This window comes from Rhynchophorus ferrugineus, unplaced genomic scaffold (assembly GCF_030347505.1).
Source record: "Rhynchophorus ferrugineus isolate W39M unplaced genomic scaffold, kcgeb_rfMv2 rfM1, whole genome shotgun sequence".
Classification (NCBI taxonomy): Eukaryota; Metazoa; Arthropoda; class Insecta; order Coleoptera; family Curculionidae; genus Rhynchophorus; species Rhynchophorus ferrugineus.
In genome coordinates, this window is record NW_027472580.1 from 72,071,831 (window position 1) to 72,095,754 (window position 23,924).

Consider the following 23,924-nt stretch of genomic DNA (forward strand, 5'->3'; position numbering starts at 1 on the left):
ATTCGAAGCCCAATTCATGGATTTTTGCCATCGTTTTCACTGATTTGTGACACGGTACATTATCTAGGTGAAGCAGCACTTTCTTTTTCTTCAAACGCGACCGTTTTTCGGCGATTTCGTCCTTCAAACTTAACCTCAAACGGTAACCGTGCCAGCCGACTGTTGCGTTTTACTGTGCTTTGGAGTGGGTTCATCGTGTGCAGTCCACTCGGATGACTGTTGATTGGACTGCGGAGTGAAACGATAGAGCTATGTTTCATCCATTGTCACATATCGACGCAAAAACTCGGGCTTATTACGCTTGATCATCTTCAAACGCTGGTCCGAATCATCAACTCGTTGGTGTTTTTGATTAAAAGTGAGTTCGCGGGGCGCTCACTTTGCACAGAGCTTTCTCATACACAAATATTCCTGAATGATATGATGTACACGTTCAATTGATATCTTGAGTGTCTGCTATTTCATTCAATTTCAATTTACGGTCATTCAAAATAATTTTGTGGATTTTTTAACTGTTTTCGTCAGTAACAACCACTTTTGGGCACTGTCCACTGCATTCACCATCTTCGGTGCTCATGTCACCACGTCTAAACTTAGCATACGAATCCTTGATGGTGGATTTTCCTGGGGCAGTGTCTGGAATCTAGGCATCAAGCCAAGTTTTCGCTTCAACTGTATTATTTCCCTTCAAAAAGCAATATTTTATCAACACGCCAAATTTCTTTTTATCCATTTTTTTCACATTAACAAAAGTTGCTTCACTCAAAATGCTATAATTCACAAACTAATGATCCAACAGCTGTTAAATTTATACACGCATTTTTGGAGAGTTGGGTAAGTTGGGTTTGGAGAGCTAAGTAAAAAACATATGGATTTAGTTCTAGCAGCGTCATCTATGTGTCAGGTCGGGGAATTTTCAATTGATCTGTTACCACGTGCCCACTTTCAATTCTCGTCATCATCATCATCATTCAATCATTTCATTTTTCATTCATTCATTCATTCTTCATTATCATCATCATCATCATTATCAACATTTTCTTTTTTCATATATAAAACAAAATCGGGTTTGTTCGAGCACTAATAGCTCGAGAACGGTTGGACCGATTTTCATGTTCTTTGATTTGTAGAATTTGTCTCCGTCTGGAATAGCAGAATAACTATTAAATATATTGGAAAATTGAAGAAAAAATGAAATAAAAGAAGAGACATATTCCCACACAAAATGTTCGTGGGTTTCGTATCTCTCAATTATTTAATTCATCCTGTCGATACCGTACACTCGAATGAAAACGGAAACTCGTAATTTGCCACTGTTCGTGCGAGATTCGAAATTGCGGTAGCACTTGCTTTTTCTGAAATAGCGACCACGTTGTTAGAAGGATGCCGTCTGTCTCATTCAGCGATAGAATTGCCATTCAAATTTCAAATTACTTTTTTTGGATAACATCTTTATTAGATATGCTTAGTACAATCTTAATTTACAAATTAATTCAATACTACATTTCATTTGTACTTGGATTAATTCACAAGCAAGACGAGTGCGAGATAAATACATCAATATGTATTTCTTAATTATAAAATTATAATAACTCAAGCTTTAGTTTACACTAAAGGTATACACTTTATATAAGTGCGTATGGTTTGGTTCGCTTCAATCTCCTGGCATCCTGCGCGCTGTCCAGCAGTTGTATTGCTTCCACGTTAGTATGATTTAGTCATGTTTCGTGTTGAAGGCGAAGTCTTGGATAACTTTTCTTTCAGTTCTTCGTTGGTTGCGTAGCGATAGGCATTGGGAATCGAAGAATTTTGTTTTGGTAGCGTAGGATGACTAGTTGATTTGAATTTTTAGTTGCAACCCCATATTTGCACCCTATAGGTTCAAATTGGCTTTATGATTGATAAATCAATCTCTTTGATTTTATATCAAGTTGGGAGTATTTTCCGACTAACCAGTATAGTTTTTTGTCCAACATGATGTTTGCAATTTAATCTACCGTTAATATGTATGCCGAGGTATTTAGCTGTTTATGCTTGAGGAATCGGAAATTTCAAATTACTGAACAACCGACATATAACATTGCAAAACTCTCTGTAATGCAACAATTTTAATAGCCTCAAAAATCATCATCTGCGACGAATGCACAATGGCACACAACCGCACATTGCAAGCTCCCGATCGAGCAATGACTCAAGAATTTTTGATGGTGCAATGATTTTGCTATCTGGCAATTTCTACCAAACACTGCCACTCATTCCAAGATCGACTGCTGTCTTAAATTATCAAATCTGTGGCGCTATGTGAAGAAACTTCAACTGTGAGCAAACATGGGAGTTATATCCAAGAGATTGCTCAGTATCAGTAACGGCTGTGTTTTTGTCGACGAATCGTGCGGATCGGAACGGAAAGGGCTCATCAGCAAAGTATTTCCGAACATCAGTGCTAACCACACAAATAACAAATGGTTAAGTGAGCGAGCAATTTTGGCGGCTAAGAATAAAGATGTGGATGACTTGAACTTTATAATTGAGAATCAAATCCTTGGTACCCTACATTCATTCAAATTTATTGACTGTTTAACAAACGAAAACGAAACCACTAATTATCTAACTGAATTGTTAAACTCCTTGGATGTGCCTGGTTTATAACTAGGGGCGGGCCCGGCAGTCATCATGCTTCGAAATCTAAATCATCCAAAACCATGTAATGGAATGCGTTTGGTGATAAGGAAAGTGATGAATAATATGATTCATGCGACGATACTCAAAGTAAAATTTAAAGATGAGTTACTTCTCATTCCGAGGATTCCTATGATCTCAACGGATTTACCCTTTGCGTTTAAACGAATTCACTTCCCGATTCGTCTATCTTTCGCCATGACGATTAACAAATCACTTGCCAATCCTTGACTGTTTGTGGTTTCAACTTAGAAAATTCATGTTTTTCTCATGGTCAGTTGTACGTGGCATGTTCACGTGTCGGCAACCACTCAATTTGTTATTGCGCCTGATGCCACAAGCCACTGATACCACTGCCACAAGCTGCTTCAATGAAGATAATTAACTACTAACTAAGTACTGAACTTAATATTTATTTTATATTCATTGTATTACTTCCATCAAACCATAAATTTAGTTCTAAGCTAAGAAGTAACACGACATTCATTGACTGTTAGATGGTACGCCGGGTCAGCTAGTACTTACTAAATATTAAAAAATGAAAAAAATCTTGAAATTACACTGCAACTGGACATATTTAAACGTTTATGTTTTATTCAATAATTCTTATAAAATAACCTTAACATTAATTATTTATGGCAAAAAGGAGCTGTAATGAAATAATTCAAACTAGATAAATTTATATTCAATTGGATAGATGGTCGTTGTCATTCTATGGAGGCCAAGTGGTTTTGAGCGTAACCAAACCTGCTTTGGTAATTTATTGCCCAATTTATGGCAGTTCTATGGTATAATGTACGTTAAAGAACACTACATCGATAATACCGTCGCTGTCTGTGAAAGAGTACAGGAGGACCCGAGACAATGAATTCGTTATGGATAAAACTCGACCCTTCACAGTGCCTGACTTGTAGTTTTAGGTAGAGGTTTTAGCTTACACTAGAATAACATGCAACACACTTAGAAGCTTAAAGTTAATGATCTAGCTTATGTCATTCCATTTCAATCTCGACACCCACGTTAAGGGGAGAAAACAATGTTGCAATTCAAATACAATTTATTTTCCCTTTTAATTTTAATTTAAATGAATAATATAAAAAATATACAAAATGAAGGATGTCAAATCGATATGTAATGGTTAAAAAGAATTATGAACTGGATGGAAATGTCTTACTAAATCTCGTTCGGTTTTGGATAATTTTGATTCCGTCATCGGACCCAACTGCTGATTATACACATGACATATAAGAATTTATTGTTCTTGACTCTCGACTTCCATTCTTGATACCGTTTCTTTCTTCTTAATTCTGATTAATTCTTGACTATCTTAACTGTTTCTTAATTCATGTTCTTTGACTAATTCTGTAATTCTTTACTGATTCTGATGTTTTTTCGTAGTTCTTTAATTCTTTGGCAATTTCTGTTATTCTGTTCTGACTAATATTTTGTTCTTAATTCTGTTAATCTCGCTAATTCTGATTCTCATTCTCGTCATATCATGTACTATCGTTGAAGCTCCTCCCTCGGGTTCTTGTTGGTGGCTAAGAAGGTTGGTTCAAGAAATTCTTTTCCGCATCTCGATTCGTTCGGAAATTCCGGAAAGGAAAGACTGTTCCAGCTAGGATTCACACACCGATGGAACACGTGCGTTGTGTTAAAAAATGCTCGACTTTTTGAAGTTCCGGGGACCAGGTTTAACTTCTAATATGCTCCGTCTAGTCCCGTTATCTGAACTACCATTATCCGGAACCCTCGGCAACGAGCCCATAATACATCTTTTTTGCTGGCCAAGTATTTTTTCTTTGCTCGGTGCCTTTCTTATCCTGATCTAGCTTCATGTCGGTTGTTACCGATGAAAATATTAAAAACATCCACAAAATGATTTTGAATGACCGTAAATTGAAATTGAATGAAATAGCAGGCACTCTACAGATATCAACTGACCGTGTACATCATATCATTCACGAATATTTGGGTATGAGAAAGCTCTGTGCAAAGTGGGTGCCGCGCGAGCTCACTTTTGATCGTCGATATGTGATAACGGATGAAACATGGCTCCATAATTTCACTTTGAATGCAATCGACAATCATCCGAGTGGACTACACACGATGAACCTGCTTTAAAGCGTGGGCAAACCCAACAGTCGGCTGGCAAGGTTATTGCGTCTGTATTTTGGGATGCGCATGGAATAATTTTCATTGACTGCCTTGAAAAAGGAAAGACCATCAACAGCGACTATTACATGGCGTTATTGGACCGTTTGAAGGACGAAATCGCGGGAAAACGGCCACATTTTAAGAAAAAGAAAATGCTGCTTCACCAAGACAATGCACTGTGTCACAAGTCAGTGAAAACGATGGCAAAAATCCATGAATTGGGCTTCGAATTGCTTCCTCATCCACCGTATTCTCCAGATCTGGCCCCCAGCGACTATTTCCTGTTCTCAGATCTCAAAATAATGCTCACGGGGGGAAATTTTCGTCGAATGAAGAGGTGATCGCCGAAACTGAGGCCTATTTTGAGGCAAAGGACATATCGTACTACAAGAATGGTATCGAAAAGTTGGAGGGTCGCTATAATCAGTGTATCACCCTTGAAGGGAATTATGTTGAATAAAAAAACTAATTTTGCCAAAAAATGTGTTTTACTATGGTAGGCCGTGTACTTTTCAATTGACCTGTTATATACATTAGATGAACTGTAATGTTAAAAAATGTTTATTTTATAACAATAATTAGTTTATTTCGAATTTTGTTATACGTCATAGTCAAATGAACTAAAACTCATAATTGATGTGGTAACATTGCCATGTTTTCACGTGATCAATTCAGATGACGTGATTTCACTGCTGCTTTGAATAGACTATAGATTTCTGGTCAGTAAAAGCAACATTTAATCAACAATCAAATTATGAATGAACAATCATTTAATTCATAAATTTAGTGTAGAATACAAACCTGTTAGAATTTGGCGGACTGGTCCTTGCCTGCACCTTCCTCTTGTATGATTGGCTCTGACCGTTGCTAAAACAGCTCTCTTCGGAATTTCATGCTCTACATGATGATTGGAATGGTTTGTTTTAAAGTTCATGTGGTTAGGCGAGCTGTGCGTCGAGGTGAGCTGTATCGACGCATTATCTGGAAACACGGTAAAATATTAATTATACACAAGAAATGGTGTTATCCAAATAAGAAAAATAAACAAGAATGGAATTATTCCAGTTCCGATCGAATTCTCCATCAGAGCATAACGATTGGTTCGACTGGAACTCATATTTGGAATAATACCACACCGAGCTAGACGAAGAGAAATAATTTCAGCAATAATTGAAATATTAATTACGTTACGCGAACGTGTTTATTTTAATATAGAGCAGTAGAGAAGAAGTATAATTAAATTATATTGAAGTTTTGAGTATTGCTTTTATAGAAGCATCATACGGGCGTTGAATGTTGAAGTTATCCAATATTTAAGATGTTCTTGTTCTGCTTAATGAAATATTAAATAATAGTACAATCTTTTGAACACATTCAAGAGTTGATTTAATTTCGTAATTTTTTTGTCATTTTTGGATTGGATTTCATATAAATAAATAATTTTACGTCGCTAAATTACTTTGTCGTACTTAGGTCTAATGGTCATGTACGTCTGCTACGTTAATTTTTTATAAAATGCACCAGCAACGGAGAAAATATATTCAACTAATAAAAATATTAAATATAAGATTGGAGAAAGTTATTTCGGCTATTTTCTTTCGATTACGGTTATCTACTTCGGTTTTATAGCGCGCCTGAAAAATTCATCTAGTATAAAGGTAAATACTTAGTCTATAGTCCTATACTTAGTCGAAAGTTATTGCACTTTGAAATGGATTTTTCATAAGATATTTTTTGTCACTCTTTTTTTTTGCTTGCGAAAGGAATATAATATTAGAATTGGTTTATTTGTTGCCGTTCCGAAAATAACGTTGGATCATTCTGAAGTTGATTGACATCTTCGCTCTGATTGTCCAATCGTTGAAAAAGTCGATAAAATTCTTAAAAATATCGACCGAAATATTTCATTTTACCGATCCGGAAATAATTATCGACCAAAACAGTTTTTTACATTCACAAATCATTTATATATATTTTTTTTTATTACATCTTTATTAGATACGCTTAGTACAATCTTAATTATTATTATTATTACAATTAATTTATTACTACTTTTCCTATGTACTTGGATTAATTAGCAAGCAAGACGAGTACGAGAAAATACATCAGTATGTATTCCTCAATTATAAAATTATAATTATTTATTAATTATTAACTTATAGCTATAGTTTACACTAATAATATACACTAAATGTTCACACAAGTTCGTATGGTTTTGTTCGTTTCAGTCTCCTGACATCCTGTACGCTGTCCAGCAGTTGTATTGCTTCCACGTTAGAATGATTTAGTAATCTTCTTTCGTGATTCAAGGCGAAATCCTGCACAACTTCGCAAATCCATTTGATTTCCAGGTCATCGTGCAGTTCTTCATTGGTTACATAACGATAGGCATTGGTAATCAATCGAAGAATCTTGTTTTGACAGCGCTGTATGACTAACTGATTTGAATATTTAGTGCAACCCCATATTTGCAGCTCATAGGTCCAAATTGGCTTAATAATTGTATTATAGATCAACCTCTTTGATTTTAGATCAAGTTGGGAGTATCTTCCGACTAACCAGTATAGTTGATTTATTTTGGTTCTAATATGTTTTGCTTTTTGTCTAACGTGATGCTTCCAATTTAATCTACCGTCAAGATGGATTCCAAGGTATTTTGCTGATTCTGCTTGAGGAATCGGGCATCCATTGAGTGATATAATTAAGTTTTTATTATTTCGCCTTAATGCAAAATTAACGTGGACAGATTTGCAGCTATTAAGTTGAATTTTCCAATCTTTTGTCCATTTGTAGATTTTGTTGACTGCCACTTGCACTTTTTCTATTGCCCTAGGCAGAGATATATCTTTTGCCATAATAACTATGTCATCAGCAAAGGTTCCAAGAAGTGTTTCTTTTGTTGTTGGAATGTCAGCAGCGTAGAGCAGATACAGGAGAGGTCCTAAGACGCTACCTTGTGGAACTCCAGCCGAGATATTTATAAATGTCGAGAACGCCTTTTCGTGCGATACTCTAAATTTTCTTCCGAATAAATATGACTCCAGTAATTGACAATAGTTACGCGGTAACAATTTGCTCATCTTACAGATTAATCCCAAATGCCAAACCCGATCAAAAGCTTGTGAGACATCCAGGAATATTGCAGGGCAGTATTTCTTTTCTTCAAACGCTCTTTCAATAGCCGCAGTTACTCTGTGCACTTGATCGATAGTTGAATGGTGATTTCGAAAACCAAACTGGAAATCTGGTATTGTTACCAAATGTTTAACACGTTTATATATCAGCTTCTCAAATAGCTTTGATATTGCAGGTAGTTGCGAAATAGGCCTGTAAGATTCGACTTGTTCTGCAGGTTTGTCAGGTTTTTTGATCATAATTATTTGTGCAACTTTAAAGCATTCCGGGACATGCTTCAGCCTTAAACAAGCATTAAATATATATGTCAACATGATGATTGCTTTTCGTGGCAGTTCTTTCAATAATCCAGGTGAAATGCCATCTATACCAGGTGCCTTTTTAGGATTGAGGTTATCAATTTCAATGGCAACTTCCAGTGGGGAAATTAGATTTAGATCTACATCGGGTTGATAAGTAGGAGATGTATCCATGGTAGATTCTATATCATTAGGCCGAAAAATGTTAGCTAAATATTCTGCGAACAATTCAGCTTTTTCATTGTCGCGTCGAACCCATTCATTTCGATAATTTTTAATAGGCGGTACTCGAATAATTGGTCTTTTAAGTCTTCGAGTTGCTTTCCATAGCGAATAATCTTTGTCTGCTTGTGGGCTTAATTCACTTAAATACTTTTGAAAGCAATTCTGTTTATATTCTTTGATCTTTTGATTTGTCTGATTACTAATTCTATTAAAAGTGGTTTTATCAGCAGCATTTCTGGTTCTGTGCCATACTCTTCTAGCTTTTCGCCTTTCTTTTATCATTTCTCTAATTTCGAGGGGGTAATGTACTTCATATTCTGATTTCTCTCTTGCAATTGGGGTAGCATCTTTTGCAGCTGACCGAATTTGTTCAGTTATATGTTTGGTTTGTTGCTCAAGATCATCTATAGTTTTAAGTCTTACTTTTAAACTGATTTGTTCCTGCAGTATTAATCTGAATTTGTTCCAGTCAGTATATTTGTTGGTAAGATTAGGCTTTTTTGCTTTTCTTAGGATTGTCGCGCCCAGTGTTAACAATACTGGAGTGTGAAATCATTTATATATGACTGAATATATAAAGAAGATTGCTTGGGTTTCATATGAATTAACGGTGAATACTGTAATACATTCATGATTTGTTGCTTATTTGAGAAGAAATGGAGACGTTTTTGAAATAAATGATTATGCGCGATAAAAAGTGCAATACTGTAATATGTGAAAATGATGTTGGTCGACCGGGAGAAGTTTAACAAACGGTTGAAAAACTTGCATTGACTCAAAGGAGAGAAATGCTAAGTTTTTGGTTGGATTGAATTAGAGAGGAATTATAATGAGTTGCTCGAACCTAGCAAAAGCAAGATTAATGGCAAGACGTCGTGTTGTTCTTGTCTTTCGACAACGCTACATCATATACAAGGGAAAAACAATATAATATGAATGCCATGCTATATAGTATATTTTGTTACATGCTACCAACACTGCTTACGTATAAATAATGCAATGCGTTTTGTTTTGTGTCTATTTCCATATATTGCTCAAATCGGAGAAACGTGTGAAAATAGCTGAATTGTTTAACCTTGTACAAACGAGAAGTGTGAAATATCTGAAGTATCTGTGAAAAGGATTAATGGCGAAAGCTAAAGTTAACTGACCCAGATCGCCGAACATTAAAAAGAATTGTAGCAGCAGAACCTAACACTTACTTTTATACTGTTTCGACAAGTGGTGCAACGACCATAAAACCTATACACCTATTTGATTGGAAGAATGCAGTATAATCATTGTTTACATTGTTTCCTATAAACACATACGTATGTGTACATATTACGATCTGTCTTGACTGTTTCCTACACTCAAGCATGGGGGAGGTTCCAGTCTAATTTGGGTGGAAGTATTGTGGTATTCAGTTGTTCTTCTCATTCACATCACGCTTCAGATTAATGCGAATAAATATCCCCACATCCTCATCGGCAAAGTTAACTAGCATATTTCTGTCATATTTCAAGCTGATAATATGCCTAAAAGTCTACAGGCAGGCAAAAAGGTTTAGTTTTTGGTTGAGATGTCAAATATCATTAAAACATCTTTCTCAGCATCATTGGTCAGCACCATCACCAGAGATCAAGATAATTAAATCATTATTTAACAGAAAATGAGGAAGGAGCAGATTTTCATGTGCTACATCAACGGAGCAATTGACAGATGTTTCGGTATAAAAATGCGACAACATTCCGTTGGAAACTATTCAGACATTCTACTAATTCTAATCTATTCCGCAAAAAATTGTAGCTGTTTAAAAGCAAATTGTGGCTCAACACCTTGCTAATAGGTATTACGTGGTTATATTCAGTGACGTGGTAAAAATTAAGATAGATTGGATAGGAATTTTTGATGCATCCACCGTATAGCCCAGACCTTGCTCCACCTAGGTACGATCTATCTCGGTCGCGGTAACATCCTCTTAATGGTGAAAAGTCGATTTCAAAAGAGCCTATAACAATTACTTGGTTTAGGTTTTCGTCCAGACATTTCTGAAATTCCAAAGTGACGGAATTATAGTTTTATCAGAAAAGCCACAAAAAGCCGTCAAAAATAATACATGTGTCTAATTGTATCATTAAGTGTTTCTAAGTGGAAATTTGTATGAAAACAATAGCTTTTAAGTATGTAAAAAGAAACGAAATTATCCTAATCCATTATATATAATTATCTTTCATAATGTTCATTTGAAACTTCAGCAAATGAGCACAATGAACAGCACAAGTTCAAAGCGTGTTATTCTTTTCAATTGTTAAATAAGTCCATTGTCATCATGTATCAATGATGCTTATGTTGTGATATTTCTGTTGGCTCGTTGTTACTGGTGTATCGTAAGTTTTGTATTGGAGTTTTATAGCATGCATTCAATGTTCCAAAAAATCTACGGAATAGTATACGAAACGAGAGTTGCATAACTCTGTTACGAAGTTGTTAGCATTAATTTTTTAGTGCGTAAACTGATTTTTGTGTGCAGATTATCTTCATTAGAACATTAGTAACTTTAGAACCGTAATCTCATATTATTATAGAAGACCCGGCTATTGAAGTAAAAATCAGTACATGTCCTTTCATAGAAAATTAGTGCGAAAGTCAGTAAATTAAAGTACGTATTGTTTTGTCCCTACTAACTCCTGGTTGCTCTCACATCTCGAAAAGTGTATTTGATGGTCTTTAGCTGTAATAACTGGCTCTATAAAATTAGGTGACTGGAATAAATGTATTGAAGTCCCCTGAACTGAACGGATGGTATATTAAACAATAACATGTATTTGTACTGTATATAAAATTCTGTCTCAAATTATAAAATTGGGCTTGTCACCTTTTTTGTCAATATATATATATATATATATATATATATATATATATATATATATATATATATATATATATATATAAATATATCCAGGTTGTAAACGACAGGTCAAACAACATTGTCGTCATAGGCTGCAAATGTTAAACCTTCGAAATTGAAAAGCCTTATATAAGTAATTTATTATTTGTGAGACATTATAATGCTAATATTTATTTCAATATAATATTTTTATTATCATCCTCAAATTGATAAAACAGGTATTTGGAGAGATTGATTGCAAAATTACCACCAGAAAAGATTTGTCATATTTGCATCCATTACTAAACTATGGAAAAACCAGTTCTTATCTCAAATAAACATATCATTTCAAATTTATATTACCATTTATATAACCGGTTATACCATTTGAATCTTGTAGATTTTCTCAAAAAGAAAAATGAATCTAATACGTTTACCTTCAACTCCTTTGCAATAATAATTTCTTAGGGGAGATGCTGGAGCTTTATGATAGCCAACTGTAGGACAGGGAATATTTTCCTTGTTTTTGTGGAGAGTAATCTTTAAGTATCCTTTCCGTACCCCATGCGCCAATACGCTGCCCAGTTCTGAGAGCAGTATCAGCATGAGAGGGACTCCAATTAATGCGTAAAATATTGCGATCACTTTTCCCAATGCTGTTCTTGGTGATAATTTTCCATAACCTGTAATATGGAGATACATTATGTCTAATTTCAGAGTTTTAAAAGATAGAGCGTTCTTCTTACCTACGGTTGTTAAAAGGGTGACAGTATAAAGGAGGGAACCACCAAATGTCCATTTAGGAGTGGCCATAGTGATTGTATCATCGTTTTTGGCATTTTCTACTACGGATCTCTCGAATTTCTTCAATTGTTCAGTCACAAGTTGCGTCCAGTTTTTTTCGTATAGTACATTAAGGCGTTCTGAAATGAATAAATTTATTATTAGCAATATTATAGTATAGTTAGCATTCAGCAATATAATCTGTTAAAATATAAAATATATTTTTCTGATATTATCGTTGTCATTTTTGATGTAGTATGATGATGTTATGATGTGGATTCCTTGTGGTACAGAACCATATTGAAAACTAATTGTGCGTGATTTCTGATTGTAGCTTCTGTTGATAATCATCTGAGAAATTACTAGATTTGATCACAATGTGAAGAACAGTTTACAACAAGATTGCAATTCTGGAAGTACCAGCATATTATAAAAGAATTCTGTAAGCTAAACATTAAAATTAACTATATGAAACTAAATATTTTGAGTCCTACTGATAATTATAATTTTTTAAAGGATATTTCTTGTAAGGAAAGTGGTAATTGTGGAATTTTGAGCATTGTTCCTTAATCTATTGCGATTGAGAAAGGGAACCCAAATCCAAAGGATAAGTAAAGGATTTTATTAATTTCTAGAAATGCTAACTCGGGATCTGTCTAGGGATCAGATAAAGGTCTCTAATCTAATTTACCTGCAGCTTTTTATATAGTTTGATGTGGTCTATATATATAGGCGCTATATGATTTCATGGTCAGTTTGAGGAATTAAAATAATACTTATGGTTGACGTGATATGCAAATATTTTCTTCAAGATATATTTATACAAAGTGAAATGGCATTATAGATTATCTATTTCTTTCAAAATGATGGTAAACGCAGTTTGCTTTATCTATTAGGTGCTTGCATGCATTCTGATTATTTCTTCCCTTTAATCATATATTAATGAAAATAATATATTAGAATGTTTGCCAACTTTCCCAATTTTCTGGTAACATGACGATAACGTGTAGAAAGTAAGATGTTGGTATGGTGAGGATTTAATCACAGATTTAGAATTCGAACTTCTTCAACATTTTGAAACCATATACAAGCCAAGCCATGTTGAATAGATCTGAACAAATGGTAATCAGAATGCGCTATGCCTGGTGAGTATGCTGGGATGAATTACCCAATAGAGTTATAACAGTGTTTCACTCAAGAGGTTAATTTTGCACGTATTTTTTGCTATTACTGATCATTTTTGCTACAACATTTTGTACAACTTGTTCAATTAATGACGGTAGATACCTGCAGTAATAATTTAATTCGGTTTTAGCTGGTGGCTCTATAGAGGAATAGTTTATAACCATGAATACTCCGCCTCGGCGTCAATGTGAATGGCTCTCCTGGTTTAACTGCTGACTTTTTGGATTTCGATCAATCACAATACCTGGTAGATCTTTTTTGCCTCCTTTTGTATCTTTTCTGGAAACAGTGCATTCAAGTACCAAGCGGTCTGAAATTTCTTAGGGAGTTTGATTTAATTTTTCATCCAATAAGTCTTGCAATTCGTTGGCTTTGAATTTTTTGATCACTTAAACCGTTTTTCGCCATAAATATCAAAATCTCCACTTTATAAAAGTGTTTGATGGACTTTGTTTGACGTTTTGACGGCAAATTTTTAAATTAATTTTGTTTACAGTAATACTTCGCATTTTCATCAATATATTTGTATCACTGGTCAAAACATATGCTAGTACCTAATAAATAGGAGCGCGAAGAGTACTATATATATATTGCTGAATTGATATCTATATCTGCTATTAGAAAAGGTTATGATCTATGTTGTATTACTTGTTTAATTCATTAAATAACTTTCAGAACGCTGGTTCAGGTCAATAAATAAGTCGTTCTTACAGATGTCAGTGATTCACAAAATATTCACGAAACCATTCGCGAAATAATCACGAAAATATTCACGACTAGTTATTAGTCAAGTGTATAAAATAAGATCGATCCGTATGATCGAAGATAGTCCGGATAGTTTATTTTATATTTTACATTGATATTGATACATTGATACATTGTATTGTAACTGTATAGGTAATATAAGTAATTATGAGACAGTTTACTTTTATTTAAAAAAAGATAACGAATACTCAGGTATTGATGTCAGTTTCGTAAATCACTGACGTCTTTAAGAACGACTTATTTATTGACTTGAACCAACGTTCCCAAAATTATTTAATGAATTAAACAAATAATTCAACATAGATCATAATCTTTTCTAATAGTTTGTTGGATCTGGTTTGATTATATGTCACTACTATAAGCACTAATAATACCAGGTAGGCTAGAAATAAATACATTTTTGAAAAACGAAAGAACAACCTGTTATATTTAAAGTAAGAATAGAAAGTTAGTTAAATATTTTGATCATAATTGAAATAAAGATGGTGTGTTTCTTTCGGGGCCATCCTGTATTAATAGGCTTTGTTTTAAAATAATTAATTTAATAGGATCAAAAAGAATATCTGTTCTATAGCAGATATCTCTATTAATAGTTTAATCGGGATAAAATTGACTAACGCTAAATTTATTTCGTTTACATTAGAGATTTAGCATCAAATAATTTCAGATAATCCATGCTTTCAAACAGTCGTTTGTGTCTATTCACATTGTTCACCCTCAGCTATTACAGGGACTATGAATTAATTTTAAATCACTTGCAGTTAATGGTATAATTTATGCTATATCGCATCGGACGCATAGCAACTATAACATATTTCGTCAAAGCTTTGTCCTTATACTTTTATTTTTTACGTTTTGTGCATGTGTATGTAATTTTGTTTAATGGAAAACGTATATGTTTCAATTCATGGCGGTGTATGGCGATTATATACCATCGATAAAAGGATATTGGTTTGGTATGAACTATGAATTATGAAATACCCCGATGAATCAATATATTTAAAGAAAAATGGTCAAAATAAGATGTAATTTTATGTTTAGCGTTAATAAATCATGTTATATAAACAAAATTAACACATAACTAGAAAACAAATATCAGCTATCCTGTACTATCGTAACTCATTTGCTAGATTACTCTAAAAGAGGTTAAGTGATAACACGATTTTGGAAAAAATAGTTAAAAATTAAGGATGTGTCGAGTGTAAGGTGGGGGATCAGTGATTAATGTCTTTCACTTCAAATAAAGATTTCATTTTGATTTGAACTACTAAGGGCAATAAAAAATAAATATTCATTGTTAGAATCTATTAACAATTAAAAAAAAGCTTAAAAAATTACATCAGATATAGTCTGTTTAAGAAAACAGATAATGTACGTCATTAAAATGTATAGCGTCGCGTAGCACGTCGTGATGTTGCCGCATGAAATTGGACATTTGGTTTTTAACGTTTGCCGGTTTATAAGGTCTAATTATTATCACTAGCGTTTTAAAGAATTTTGTAGAAATTTGACAACAATGTCGACCAGTACCAACACAAATCGAATTTTATAGATTGATGCGGTTATGTGTTCCGATGCATCAGACAGCATTTTCTTTTTCTGACTAGGGTAAAATAGAAGGAACAATCGACTCCGAGTTTAAAACCAATTGTACATTTTTACAAAGTGCATTTCTGAGTATTTTCGACGTCATCTATGAATAATATGTTGAACGATTATATATTAGGTATATTAAATTCTGGAACTTACTGGCTGTCCAATTATCAACATGGAGTTCTCCAAAACCGTCAGGTTTTACACAGACTGATTACTGATATTAGATGATTGTTTCGTTCTAGATTTTTCATATTTTCAACATTGTATGAATAATAACAAACATATAATACTTAGAGTGTAATTAGAGTCCTCACTAATCTTGGCAATAACGAGAGCACTCTAACCATTTTCCAAAAATCTGTATAAATTAATATTATTGTTCTGTTGAAAACACACAAAAATATTTTACATTGTTATATTTATCACTAGCGACCCGCCCCGGCTTCGCATGGGTGCAATGCTGATACTAAATTAAATACACTACAGAAAAAATATGAACGTTGTATATAAAAACATAGCGGCCCGCTCCGACTTTGCACCGGCATAAAATATATATCCCTATGTCACTCAATGAAAACATGATTAAAATCGATCCAGTATTTTTGGTTCATTCATTACTGCCCTTGGCCTGCACGCATTAAATTTGGAGTAAAACAATTCCTCTTCCCCTATACTTACTATGAAGATTTCTTGCTATCTTTGGAATATCTAAATTCATACAATTTTTATTACATTACACATTTTTAAACGCAAATTTTAAATTTGTAATATCTCCGAAAATATTTGTTTAATTTACATGCTGAAAGGAACCATATTGATCTATATTAATTGCACACTGTATTTAAGGTACTTAATTCGATAAGGATTAATGCCGTATTGCTTAAAATAGCTTCGTAAATAAGCCATTTTCTCACGTAAAAAGTAAACAATAAAAATGGTTAATGTGGGTTATCCCTAAAAGATAAACATATACCATCGCGGACTTTTTTGTAGACCTTTTTATGGTGTACAATACTGTAGTACATTAATTTGATCTAACTCATAGGGTTAGGCAGCGTTTTTGCTAATTGCTAAATAAGCCTAAAAAAATAGGTTAATTTACGACATCACGTTAGAAACCTCTAAAATTAGCAATGTTGCCTTAGTATATTATGCATGTATTATACATATAAACCTTCCTCTTGAATTACTCTATCTATTGAAAAAAACCGCATCAAAATCCGTTGCGTAGTTTTAAAGATTTAAGCGCACATAGGGATATAGGGACAGAAAAGGCGACTTTGTTTTATACTATGTAGTGATTATGGTAAAGGACATAGCTCTGCCTAGAGCTATAGAAAAACAAGTGGTAGTTCTAACAAGATCCACAACTTAACTAGGGACTTGAACTAGACACTTAATAGTTCAAAATCTGTCCACGCCAATTTTGTGTGGCGGAGATAAATATCTGATTATATCAATTGCGGGATGTTTGAATATTAAGTCTGATCTGTTCAGTTTTTTTGATGTTATGTTTGTTATGACTAAAACATGTGATATCTCCAATTTCGTTCACCAACTAGACAGATGCCGAGGTATTTAACCTCTTTGTTTTAGATCTGCCGAGAAAAGAGCACATTGACGTCGAGTTTTATGCTGACGATACTGTTTTCTTCATGGCCTCCAGGATTGCTGATACTATTCAAGGTCGTTTATGGAAGCAGCTCGATCATGCGGTTAACAGGTTCAAATTCTGGAGGTTGCAAATCAAAACTCTGAAAACCCAGGCCATCATTTTCGATAAGGAGCGTTACACACCTGTGGATCTCACAACTCAAGATCGACACCGTAATAATTTCATGGCTGGATAACGTCACCTACCTAGGTATACACTTAAATTGACGATTCGGTTGGCATTCCCAAATCCAGAAAGTAATCCAGAGAGGTTCGGGGATAGCAAACTTGCTATCTCCTCTGATTTGCTCTTCTAGCAGACTTTCCATCTCTATCAAGCTTATTTTACAAGATGTTTATCAGGTCCGTATTTCTTTACGGATCTAATGTTTACTTCAAGTTTGTTACACCCAACCACGTGAAACGGTTTCAAGTTTTCTAAAATAAGCTGATCAAGAGAATCTTAAACACTCTATAGTTAGTCAGAAATAATCAAATTCACAGAGAAACCGACACTCCAGAAATCAAGCCCTTAATATCTCAATCCTTCCACAACTCAGCTCAAGTTCTTCTGGTCGACATGCTGGGAGCTTAGCACTGCGTCACCGCTAATTTCACCTTTCTATAGACTGCAACTCATCCGTAGCTGCAGTCAAAATTTTTGCCCTCATATGATGGCACCCAGTCGTGTGTTAACTTAAGATCACGAATTAACAGTTAGTTACTAGCTGCTCTTCCGCCGGGTCCTCGTGCCTATAACAGCTGCCCGGTTGGCGCGTGTCATATCCCCAAATTTAATACAGTAGCAGTAGTGACTGCCAGGGGTCAGCTGTGAGGCGGTTTCTGTTTAGTGTATTGGTAAGCCCAAAGGCAGTTCCACATAACCCAGTCCAACTTGTCGCTCCAGGGCAAGTAATGCGTCATGCATTCCATCGCCTGGTTTTAGGTCAAAACAAAAAAAGTATTTTTCTGATACTACTTGAGAAATGAATCTACACAATGCATCTCATTGTCAACAAAACTATATAAATTATAGGTCTCTCAGTGAACGAGCTTTATTGATATTATTGATTTATTGATATTAGCAGATAATAACAGTGATGGCGATATTGGTATGTCTCTCATTCGAAATACCAATTCACCATCCATCTACTTTCTCAACTCTTCATTTGGCACCAATTTTACTTATACATTTCAGCAAAATAAATTGTAAACAATATCATCGAGTTTATTAAAAGGAAAATTAAAGGAGAATTTATATTGTTGCTACATATCTCCATATCTCCATATATATCCATATCCCCATCCATTAATAAGACGCAGAGACAATTCTTACACGTATGTGGACTAAATTTGGACAACTAGACGTTAGCTTATTTGTGTAAAATTGTAGACGCACTCTGTGTAGATAATTTGAAAATTAAATAAAACGTCCCTGTATCTTCTATTTACATTTATTTATGCATTTCATGTTTTATGTATATTCTATTTTATTTTTATGGATATATTTATCATTCTTATGTATTACATCTATCATTGTTCGTGTTGATTTAACAAGTTGTTGTATTATCACAACCTCCTAGAGTGGAGTTGTATGAAAGTCCGGTGGTGCAATTGGTCAGCACTACATAGTAATTCCACAATACCAGCAAGCAACGGTAGTATTGATCACATTCGGTAGCTGCCCATGTTAGAGAAGTATTGCTACATGTATCTGGTACTGTTGATTGCGACTGCACATTGTAATGTAGCTGCAGTAAAGCGAACTAAAACAATTATATAACATAATAGGTTAATGAACAAAATATTGTTTGATTATTTAGTAAATTTACAGTTCTTGCGATATAATATCATTTAATAAAAAACTGTAATTTCCGCAAAAATATTGACTGGTGGTAATGAATTAGTATTTTATTAAATTTTACGGAAACTTCTTGGTATCAAATTTAATTTATTATAGTGAACTTGGTATAATATTATATGTGTATATGTAATTAGAATAATAAAAGTGTGACTGTGATTCAAAAAGTTTAAAAACATGTTCTCATTATTATATATGTAGGAGCTCACAAACATTTTAAGAAAAGCAAAAAAAAAAGAAAAAGGAATTATTATATTATAGACGTATCCAGATACTACAGAAATGATTACTTACGCTGAAACCTTCAGGTATTTACTGTCACTTGGGATCTTAATAAAATCGCGAAATGACATGAGAAGAGATGTTTTAAGTGAATTAAGAAAAAATGATACAGGTTCATGGAACACCATTAATGCTATAGGTATGAATAGAAAAAGTATAATGTGTTATCGTCTGAAATTGAGTAAACCCAAGTTAAATTGTTGTCGTTTTTAATTGACTTTAATAGGCCAGAAAAAAATCAAAATAATATGGAAATTATTATTATATTGCTTTGTTTATTAGAAATTGTATATTTAAAAATGGCTATAGAATTAATTTTATATCATTCAATATGTAAAGGTATAATTTTTGTCCATATTGCTTACGTTATTTAAATTTTTTTTTGCGATGAGTTAATACTAATAATGTTTTATTCAAATATTTTAACATAAGTTTCATCTAAATTAAAACAATTACAATATTATGTGGCTATCAATTATGTTGACGGATATATGGTACTTTGTAATTATATGGACAAAATGTATACTTTATAAGTGTAATATTACTTTTTTGTATTATTGTTTATTTGTGACTATCAAATTTTTGATATTTAAATTCAATAGTTAGTAATTTAAAATAATAACCAAATATACACATATCATAATAATTTGAAATATATATACCACTGTTTAATTAGAAATACATACAAACTTACCAACAAACAACTAATTACAATGGTGGAAATATTCATTTTGAATTAATGCCGTGTTTTGAGGCAGATAATTAAATGAAATTCCTTTTAATGGTGGTCGCGGAAGGAATTTACAACGTCAAACATTATTAAGGCAAATTGGGTCATGCAATAGTACAAATATTACGTTGTACATTATAATAGGACTAGTTTAATTTTAATATTTTTATTATTATTGGTCTATTTACGTGAACAAGATATTATATATAATGTAATTTTTAGTTGATATTTATCCTATGATTCATAATATTTGCACTTTGCAATACTTATATAGAATATTGTTTTAATGAATTATTGAGTATGTTATTTATAATATAATTAAAACAAAATTATAAAATATAAAAAATATTTATAACGTTTATAGAGATAATAAAGGTGGAACTAAGAAAAGTACTAAAAACTGAAAATAACATTTTGAAGAAAAATAGATAATTATATATTATAAATCTAGTCGGGGAGAATATGTTTAAACAATCAGAGAAAAAGCTGGCTTCGTTGGCGCAGTGGTCAAGGCGACAGGATGGTCTTCCTACTGTACTTGCAATTGTCTGTGATTGAGGTCAACTGAAAAGTCCCCGGCCAATCATAGTAAAAAACAATTTTTTGGCAAAATTAGTTTTTTTTATTCAACATAATTCACTTTAAGAGTGATACACTGATTATAGCGACCCTCAAACTTTTCGATACCATTTTTGTAGTACGATTTGCCCTTTGATTCAAAATTGGCTGAAGTTTCAGCGATCACCTCTTCATTCGACGAAAATTTCTTCCTAGCGAGCATTCTTTTGAGATCTGAGAGCAGGAAATAGTCGCTGGGGGCCAGATCTGGAGAATACGGTGGATAGGTGTGTCAATGTGACACGCTGCATTGTCTTAGTGAAGCAACACATTCCTTTTCTTCAAGTGCGGACGTTTTTCGGCGATTTCGTCTTTCAAACGGTCCAATAACGCTATGTAATTGTCGCTATTGATGGTCATTCCTTTTTTAAGTTAGTGAATTAAAATTATTCCATGCGCATCCCAAAATACAGACGCCATAACCTTGTCAGCCGACTGTTGCGTTTTCCCACGCTTTGGAGCGGGTTCGTGGTGTGCAGTGCAAACGGATGATTGTCGATTGGACTTCAGAGTGAAATGATGGATCCATGCTTCATCTATTGTCACAAATAGATGCAAAAACTCGGGTTTATTACGCTTGATTATCTTCAAACACTGCTCCGAATCATGAACTCGTTGTTTTTTGTCAAAAGTGAGCTCGCGCGGCACCCACTTTGCACAGAGCATTCTCATACCCAAATATTCGTGAATGATATTATGTATACGTTCAGTTGATATCAATGGAGATTTCGCATTAATATTTGGTAATTTGTGAAACTTACTGGCTGTTCATTTGTCAACATGGAGTTCTCCACAGTCGCCAGGCCTTACACAGTCTGATTAGTGATGTTAGATGATTATTTCATGCTAGATTTTTCATATTTTCAACATTCTACGAATAATAACAAACATCTAATGCTTAGAATGGAATTAGAGCAAGGTCTTGGCAATCGGGAGAGCACTTAGATAGCAAACCTGCTATCTCCTCTGATCTCCTCTTCTAGCAGACTTTCCGGCTCCATCAAATGCTTATTTTACAAGGTCAATCAGGTCTGTATTTCTTTACGGATTTTTTAATTTTATTCTAAGAAAAATAAAATAAATAAATATGAACGATTACAAGAGGAGCCAAAAGTCAAAAAGATCCATAAACTCGGACATAGTGGTTCATTCATTTCTACCCTATGAAGCGAATAGATAAGCATTGGTCCAATCATTTAACTACCGCTGCAACATCCTAATGTGTAGCAGTAGAAATTATAATAAACAACGTGGGAGAGACAATTGTCCAGCTTTTAGAAAAAAACGAGTGGGCTCATACGATAGGACATATCAAGAATACTACAATTGCTGGTACCATTTAGTAATTTATTAATCATACAACTACAAGTTCTATATACACGAAGGATGATACTGACATCGTTATTATACCAACATATAGGAGAAACCCAACCATAGTGACCAATATAAAAGACTTTGAGGACAAAATGAAAATCTTTCTTGATGATACATCATATAATATATAATCTCACTATATATCCATTATCTTTATTTCTCCAATCTACCTGGAGAAAATCATAAATACTACAATAAAAGCAATAACTATCAGCAAAGAGCAGTAAAGCCAATGCTGATAGTGATCTACATATGTCCAGTAATCAGATCAGGTGGTGTTAAACGTTTTAGTCTACGCACTTCACTATAACGTCGCATATTTAGCTGATTAGCGAGTACATTGGGATGCACTGACACTCTTTCGAAGTACTTTTCGAAGTACAAACACGTTGACAATTACACTCGTTATAGGTTCTATATATATATTATATATATATATATATATATATATAGCGTCATTCTTGAACAACTTACCCACATTAGATGCAATAAATATCATAGAAAGCAAATGCAATATGTGTAAAGAGACAAAACTTGGAAAAATGCTTCTATTGCCTTCAAAGAATACGTTACAAATAAGCAATACAAGTGGGTACAGCGCTAACCCCAATCAACACAATCCTGTTAATGAAAGATTTAAAGGTCCGAGTAACAGATATAACAAGTGATCAACCGGTCTCATGGTACAGATACAACGACGATACTTTGTGATATGGACGCATGGAGAAGAAGAATATATCCGAAGATCAAGTATACGATGAAAATCGAAAGTGAAAGGAAATTCCCATTTTTGACATATCACTACATAGTATAAAACAAAGTCGCCTTTTCTGTCCCTATATCCCTATGTGCGCTTAAATCTTTAAAACTACGCAACGGATTTTGATGCGGTTTTTTTCAATAGATAGAGTGATTCAAGAGGAAGGTTTATATGTATAATACATGCATAATATACTAAGGCAACATTGCTAATTTTAGAGGTTTCTAACGTGATGTCGTAAATTAAGCTATTTTTTTAGGCTTATTTAGCAATTAGCAAAAACGCTGCCTAACCCTACGAGTTAGATCAAATTAATGTACTACAGTATTGTACACCATAAAAAGGTCTACAAAAAAGTCCGCGATGGTATATGTTTATCTTTTAGGGATAACCCACATTAACCATTTTTATTGTTTACTTTTTACGTGAGAAAATGTTTTATATATAGTTTTATAGCCGTATATTAGAGATACTTGGATTCGGTAGCCATCAACATTTGGAAAACCATTCCGTAAAGAGGTACTATGGAAATTTGGGTAGACAAGCTTTAAACTTAGTAACTAGTACCTTTAAAGGCAAACTGGCGGACGAAAGTACAATCGATAACAGATATTCAACAATTTTTATAATAACTATAAACTGTCAATGATAATATATCTATGAATAATACTATCAACCCATGAAGCAATAAGCTAAGTAACTTGGGATGAAGCCTGATACAAAATTCTGTTGAAATAAGCATCTAAAAAAGAAAAGAAAATAACTTGAATGGAAATCATAAACAAGTTTTAAGATCATAGATTTACGCGTATTCTCTACTAGAAGTAATATAAATATAATGCTTCAATATATAATAGAAGACTTAAAAGTTGCATATCTCTGAAAACTCTCTTAATAGCACAAAGTTGGCTTTAAAAAAGGCTTTTGAAAAATCAAAAACGCAAATCATTTGG

At 33.6% G+C, this 23,924-nt stretch overlaps 1 protein-coding gene and 1 long non-coding RNA gene across 2 annotated transcripts in view; both read right to left on the reverse strand.

Moving 5' to 3' along the window:
- The window catches only part of LOC143190135 (potassium channel subfamily K member 18), a 447,462-nt gene that overhangs the window by 1,094 nt on the left and 422,444 nt on the right, over positions 1-23,924 (reverse strand). The window contains exons 3-5 of the mRNA XM_076394264.1: positions 12,111-12,287; positions 11,802-12,047; positions 5,638-5,817 (exon numbers count right to left, since the gene is read on the reverse strand). Of these exons, the coding sequence (XP_076250379.1) occupies positions 5,638-5,817; positions 11,802-12,047; positions 12,111-12,287 (603 nt within the window). The remainder of the gene's footprint in view (positions 1-5,637; positions 5,818-11,801; positions 12,048-12,110; positions 12,288-23,924) is intronic.
- Positions 18,814-20,265, reverse strand: LOC143194178 (uncharacterized). The gene is made up of 2 exons (XR_013005203.1): positions 20,184-20,265; positions 18,814-19,112 (listed from the first exon to the last, which is right to left on the reverse strand). It is a non-coding gene; the product is annotated as an uncharacterized LOC143194178 (long non-coding RNA).